The sequence below is a fragment of the Monodon monoceros genome, unplaced genomic scaffold, assembly GCF_005190385.1.
Source record: "Monodon monoceros isolate NGI ecotype Baffin Bay Population unplaced genomic scaffold, NGI_Narwhal_1 Super_Scaffold_18, whole genome shotgun sequence".
Classification (NCBI taxonomy): Eukaryota; Metazoa; Chordata; class Mammalia; order Artiodactyla; family Monodontidae; genus Monodon; species Monodon monoceros.
Genome location: NW_021703774.1, coordinates 152,406,190 through 152,413,483, shown reverse-complemented (window position 1 = coordinate 152,413,483; position 7,294 = coordinate 152,406,190). Strand labels below are relative to the sequence as shown.

The 7,294-nt window shown below is 41.8% G+C and overlaps 1 protein-coding gene across 1 annotated transcript in view; it reads left to right on the top strand.

The window, feature by feature from the left end:
* Positions 1-2,689: 2,689 nt before the first annotated feature.
* AGO3 (argonaute RISC catalytic component 3) overlaps positions 2,690-7,294 on the top strand; it is a 114,225-nt gene continuing 109,620 nt past the window's right edge. The window contains exon 1 of the mRNA XM_029230748.1: positions 2,690-3,009. Coding sequence (XP_029086581.1) covers positions 2,991-3,009 — 19 coding nt within the window. The 5' untranslated portion in view covers positions 2,690-2,990. The remainder of the gene's footprint in view (positions 3,010-7,294) is intronic.

The window sequence follows — 7,294 nt, the reverse complement described above, 5'->3', positions numbered from 1 at the left end:
TAGATTAATTACAAGTTATGCTATGAGTCATGTGGATTAGAAAGACAAATCATGTTTGCTAGGCGAGAAGAGGGATAAAAGGCTCTTGGGTAGGCATCAAGCAGTGTCTGCTCTACCTAGCTACTCTGGGTTTTACAGATGAGGAATGTGATGTTCAGAGAGAGTGACTTTCCTAGAATCACAGATAGTAGCAGAGGGCCTTCAGTGTCAGCTCTGACTGTCCCTAAAGCCAGTATGTTTTATATTGTGTTCTGCTGCAGTACAAAGTAGCTTCCTTTCTGCCGTGTAAAAATTGCTTGTCTCGGAGAAGAGATTTCAAAGTGTCAAGTCGGCTAACTTCAGCCCATGCAAGAGGAAAGGGTTCTATCCAGTTGCTTTCCTCATCCAGTGATGTTTTTCTAGCACAGGAAGCTTGGAATGCAACTTTCAGAGGGCACTGATTTCTTTGCCCCCAAGATTTCTGTACTATTTTACAGTTCTCCCTTCTGAGAGCAACCAGTACCACAAGGGATGAGGGCAGAGCTGCCATTCTTGAAGCCCACTTATTTATTGGTCCATCCACCTGCTCCACAGATATTTATGGGATGCTGCTATGTACGAGGCACAGGCACTGTTCTAGGCACTGGGGCTATGACAGTTAAGATACACAAAGACCCTGCACCATACCCTTAAGAGCAGACTCATTTGGGAATGAGGTTGTCCAAAACTAGGATGTGCATGTTGTCAGGGGAGAGCCTCATACAGCTTGGCTTTGGGCAGAATCATTCAAACTTTTTTGCCTTCCTACTTCCTGATATTACAATTCGTGAGCCTTTCATAATGGGCTCACAGGTGGGGTCCATGGATAGCAGAGGTAGATGGGAAGGGATCATTGACATTTATTAAACTGGGCTGAATTAGAAGGTCCCAATCCTGTTAAATCCATGTCAACAAAGCCAAGAAGCTTGCAGTCATTTAGGGAAACAGTTGAGGGGGTTGAGGGGTGAAAGACTCTATTTACCCCTGTTGAATGCTGCTAAGGACTTGGATTGTGTAGAGTCAAAGATTGAAAATAACTTTTAAGATACAGTGTTTCATCTAGTGACATTTGATATTTTGAAATTGGGGAGGGCATTTTCAGTATAAGGGGTAAGGATGGGAAGGAAGAAGTGAGGCAGAATTGGAGTCAGATATGGGTTTGAATCCCATCCATTTATTAAGTGTTTACTGTAGGTGCATCTAATAAGTGCTTTAAGATGATAACAATAGTAAATGCCCTCACTAACATTTAGGAAGGATTTTCTCGGTGCTTTATGTACATTCCCTAACTTTACAACAACTGTGAGGAAACTGAAGCCCAGAGGTTCAAGTGACTGATCCAGGTCCCACAGTGACTGGGGGGGGGGGGGAACTAAAGATAGGATGTTTTTCCCCCCTTTCCTCTTTGTCCCAAGCTTTTAAAAAATAATGTATTTTGATTGTTAAAAGTCTAAACATTACTGATACTCAGAGACAGGGAAAAATCATGAATCATTCCTCAACCTGAATAAAATAGTATCACATTTCTTTCAGGCAACAAATACTAATGTGCTGGTCTTAATAACCTTATAAAGCTTACATTCTAGTGGAGGAGGGGGCACCCAATAAACTAGTGAACAAAAATTGCAGATTGGGAGAGGGGTTATTAAGGAGATACTGTAATAGTATACAGGAGTACCTCACCATAGATCGGAGGTCCGGGAAAGGCATCTGAAATGTCTTAAGTTGAGGTGTGAAGAGCGGTTGGGGGGCGGAGGGGAAGGGGTGAGTGTGAAGAGGAAGGAGAGGGCTCCTGGCCAAGGGAACCAGAAGCAGAGAGGCTCCAGGTCTAATAGAAAAGCGCTTTCCCCGTTAGGGGAGGCCGACCAGTATAGCTGTCGCATGATGAGGAAGAGTCTCGCTTGAGGGGAAAGGCAGGGGCCCCGTTACGCCTACAGCTGGCCCCGCGATGGAGTTTGGGTCCTGGTGTGACCAGGCGTTATTAAAGAGTTTTTAACATGGAAATAATAAGAACTGATGTTTGTGTCAAGTCCTGTTTCATAATCTTTCCCCAAGTTATATTGTACATTCCCCCCCCCCCAAAAATGGTCCTCAAAGCAACTCTACAGGCTTGATCAACTAACTGTTGGTGGTCACTTGACCGCCTGCAGAGGAGGAGGTGCGTGGGTCGGTCCCAACTGGGCGTGGCGGGAGGGCCTCGAGAAGAAGGGGGCCTCTCCCCAGGACAAGATTGGCCCAGGGCCTTCACAGCTGCAGGTCTTGGTCCTGCACCTCAGACCAGCCACGCTTCACGAAGGCTCCTGTCCAGGTTAGCTATGCCGCCCTCCGCGACCTCGCCTCGGGCAGGCACTGTCCCGCACCAAGGTGGCGGGAGGAGTCCAGCCCCTCGGGGTTGTCTCCAGCAGGCACGGCCGGGCGGAGGGCCGCAGGAGGGCAGGCCCCGCCCAGCTCGCGGCCGTTGGCCGCACCCCATCGCGCTCGCCCCAGGCCCCGCCCAGGCTCGGCGCCCGTTCCGCGACACCTCCCCTGCGTCCTCCGCGCCGGCCGCGCCCGCACAGACGTCGCGTCCGCACGGTTAGGGCGGAGAGGCGAGGCTTGGATGTCGGGCGAGAGCCCGGGCAGCGGAACTGACGCCAGCAGGCTTCCGGGGGCGGCCCCCGGGGAGGTCGGCGGCGGCGCCGCAGTCGTGGAGGGGCACTGGGATCGTAGGCGGCCGCGGGCGACGCAAGTTCCGCACGGAGCCCGTCTCTTCTCGCCTCACGCTTCTTTCTCTATCCTAGTTGCGCCCTGCCTCCCGACGGCCGCTCTTCCTGACGAGAGCTTTCGGAGTGCGGTTGCCGAGGAGAAGCCGTCACCACCCCGCCTCGGGGCCGAGTGAGGGTTCCTGTCGCGCCGCGTCGCCCCCTGCGCCGCCTCCTTGCCCTCAGTGGCGGGCGCCCTTCTCGCTGGAAGCATTCCCCCCAGCTCCATGAATGGAAATCGGCTCCGCAGGTGAGTGAGTCAGAGCTGCTGGTCCGTCCGTTGGGGGTAACCGCAGAGCATCGTCGCTCCCTGCGCCCCGGCCCAGGTGCGCGAGGTGAGCGCCGTCCCCCTTCGGTCCCCCGCCCGGCCCTTCCTCCGCCTCCCCGCAGCCCCGCCGCAGTTCCCTGGAGCCACGGAGTAGGCGATGACACTGCGGGGAAGAGACTGCTCAAAGGGTTGAAGTTTGGGGTTCCCTAGGCCATATTACTCTTTTTTTCCCCGGAGTCTAGAAGGGTTTGCCATCTTTTTTGTTACTCCAGTTGAAGATACAACGGGGTGTGTATTCTTTAATCGGGTAGTGTGTCCCGTAGAGGCACTGGGTGGCCAGCCTTCTCCCTTATGTATCTCCCTTCTGTAGTTGTGAAGATGCATTAAGATAACAGATGAGAATTAAGTTTGAAACAGGTATTAGTGCAACGTCAAATGCAAGATGGAATTTCTTCCATCCCCGAGTTCTCATCTATGTTTGTGGCAGCATGGTACATATAATAGTTCCTGAGGATCTTGGAAATGTCATATCAGCCTGGATCACTGCTGATGTGAGGAGGTAGATCTTAAAATTGCTGACTATATATATATGTTTTCATTCTATATTCCCTAGAGAATCGGCTGTCATATTCTTGGAAATTTGGAATTTAAGAAAACTGCTTCTCTCCTTGGGAAAAAAATGACAGTGTTGAGAAAAAATTGCATCATGGGCAGTACTTATCTTAAAAAAAGAAAAAGCACTTGTTACGGTCTGTAATTAATTGAAGGACATGAAGTAGGTGTTACATAACGATTTGCTTTCCAAATGATCATATTTGGTATGTTACATTTGGAAGTATGCTTCATCCAGCCAGTCACAGTTTTATAACTTAATTATGAAAATATTAAGCAGCGGGTGTCTTCTTACTAATAGCACCACAAGTCCCTGAAATTCACATCTCATTTTGCCGATTTGAGAGGCACCTGAATATGAGATAAGAAAAACTTATATGAAAGAAACCAGTGACATAATGATATTAAAGATTTTGTTGACTACGTTAAGGAGTATAATTGTCAAATAGATGCAAAAAGCCCTTAGGAATTGTAGAGGTGGGCTGGGGAGAAGGGTTTATTACAAGTTTTATTATATGGAATTTTCTCTAATCAATTTTTACCGTGTCTCTTTTGCATGCTCTTTTTTTTTTTCTTTCATGTCTCCTTAAAAAGAGAAAGGTTTGTCTAGATTGTGAAGAGCTTTAGACTCTCGTTTGTTTATCATTGATTTGTAGGTTTCCGAAACTGTGTTGCTTTTGTTTTCCAGTTTTCTAATACACTGTTTAGGGAATGTGATGATTTGGGAGCTATACGTGATTTTTACATAACTGTTCTGTTGTTGAGCCTGGAAAACAAACATGAAAGTTAAACACTTAACTACTTATCCTAAAATTTTAAAGATATTTCCAAAAATTTTTAAGGTTCTTTTCTTTTTTGGGTTTTTCATGTGAAATTATTCCCAAATATATGGGCAACATCTTAGAAAATACTTCTGAAGTCAAACTGCCTAGCCAAGGGGTCCAACTCACCAAGTACGATTCAGTAAATGCTCCTAAGAATTCTTGAGCTACAGATAAGTTTTACTTCTTTTTGCATGGGCCGTTGCTGAAATATATACCTATTTAACTGTCCTCACATCTGAGGAGGTATAGTTAGATTTGTCAGCCATATGCTTGGACATCGTGAAACACAAAGTTTATTCTTCAGTGCAGTTTATACATGATTGACTGTAATTTAATGATGAAGATAAAGTATAATTTGGCTTAAGATTGTCATCATCAAAACCAAAATTTTCATTCTTCCTGAGACGTGTAATTGTTATGCTGCAAGTGAAATCGAAAGCATAATTGGGAAAAATGTGCAACTAAGTCTAAAATCAAGAATTTGACAGATACATATTTTGGTTTAAAAAATTTTAGATGCATATTTTCTCTGATAGTCTATTGAGTCAGTGTTGGATCTTGGCTCTCCAATTTTGTTCTAAGTTTTTCTTTTGTGTGGAGATTCTCAGGAATCATCTTATGGCAAAATATTTTAAATTCTAATTGTTAGGTGGACACATAGAAAAATTTATTTACATTAGAGAACTAGAGATACAAATCCTATATAATTGTTCCTTGGCAAATCGTTCTTCACTAAAAGTTAATATTTGTCTATTCTTCCCTTTTGCATGTAATATTTTAAGTGATCTTTTAAGGATGTCCTGTACAATGTAGTGATTTAGTACTGTGTTAACTCTGATTTAACCAAAAAGCTGGCAGGCACAATTGGTTTTTAAATAATAATAATCAGTAGTTTAGCATCTGTGCCTATGACTCCTTAGTTAGGGGAACTTCTGATGAAACCCTATTTTTTTAAGCTTTAATTACAGCTGGACTAAGAGTATATATATTTTCATTCCAAATAAAGTGGGAATAAAAGAAGCAGAAACGTTCATTAAGATATCAGTTCTCCTGAGTAGCTATCTTTTAGGACTGTGCTATTCTAGTCTATTTTTAGGTAAAGTCAGACTACTGTTAAAGGGCAGAAGGAATTGTACTTACCTACCAATGGAAGAAAAACATTTTCTGTTACCTTAAATTAATAATAATGCAAAGTAATTTGACATGTTTGGTAGATGTCTTATACAGTCTTGCAAAAGTGAATAGACTATGTTTCTTAGTTATATTCTTGAATTCCTGTTTGAATGTAGTTGTTTTAGGACTCTGTGTTTCTTTAATAATAAAACTCAAGAAAAGTTATTTGAGAACAAGTTCCAAAGGATGTGTGGAAGCTCAATTTGAATGAGGTGGATAAAAGTTGTGGATTCAAAGTACTAAAATATGTAATGCCATTAGGTTTTCAGTTTAGTATTTCTTTAATCCCTTGGGAAATGTTTTTATTATATAGATTTTCTCACTTGTAGATTTTTGTCTTGAAGAAGATAAAATGCTGTTCTGTCTAGAGGGCATGAATTATAAACATGGAAAAGGTTTTTCTACTTTGTTGTCGCTTAACTTTTAGCTAGTGCTGCTCTGGAGTGGCCATTATAACTTTTTTTCTAGTATTTATTGCTGTTGACTGGCATTGGGACTTATAAAAATGTGCAAGATTATTTTGATTTTTGTTTTAGAATTTAATTTCTCTGACAGTGATGGAAAGCCCTGGGGGAAAACTGTAAAGGAGGCAAGAAACAACATTTTTCTTCTAAACAAAGACTTGAAAGTAAAGCGGGAAAAAGAACATGTATGAAACCCTTAAACATAATTCGATTAACATGATGAAGACTTTAAAAAATTATCCTTGATTTCATCACCCTGATATAACCACTCTTTAAAGTTTTAAACCAATTTCCAAGCTAATAAATGTATTAATTAAAAAAAAATTTTTTAATGAAGTAATTTAGGAAAGTGGTTAAAATGAATGAAACAGTTTCTAAGTGCTACGTTTGCTCTTTCAGAGAATTTTATGTAATAGGTTGATAATTTAGAATTAATTTATATTCTCCAGTGGGAACATTGCATTTGTTTGGTTCTGTAGGCCTGGTCTGAAAGTATGCAAAGAGGCCAGAGGCCCTGTAAAGGGGACATTTCCAGGAAAAGTTCTATGTTGTATATGGAAAAACCCTGGCTCGAGATAGAATTCTTGCCAAATTGTCATAAACTGTTAGATTCTAATTGAATACTACATTGCTTTATATCACAACCATCTTTTTTCACACTGGTTTCCATAGTCTTAAAATAATTGAGGGTCTACCTGAAAGATGAATTAAATATTATATTTCGTTAATCTAAAAAATTTTTTTCCTCTTACAATACTTAAAACTAGGATCTTAAGTAATTTATGTGTGGTTTGGTTTTCTTTTGTTTTAATGGATGGGAGGAAAAGGCAAGTGATCTGTTTTCAGGAAGGTAAAGCTAAAAAGATAATTTATTTAAGAATAGTATTCTTTCCAAACCTGTTTAGTCTCGGTTTGTTGTGATGAACAGCATTCACCAGACATTCCTGCTTCTAATTCAGTTGTCTAGGATACTCAATAGACCCTCATTCTTGGCTCATTAACAAAACAGATGTGAGAAAGAATATTGTGTGGTTTTTCAACCATAGTGGTTATGCTGTTAGGATACATGAACAGCCTTTCTGTATTTGGAGTTTCTATAGTTTTCTGCCATTATCTGTGTTTTTAATATTAATGATTTTCTTTGGCTACCCATTGCTTTAAAAAAAAAAAAAGACTACTGAGATTTAGCAAAAT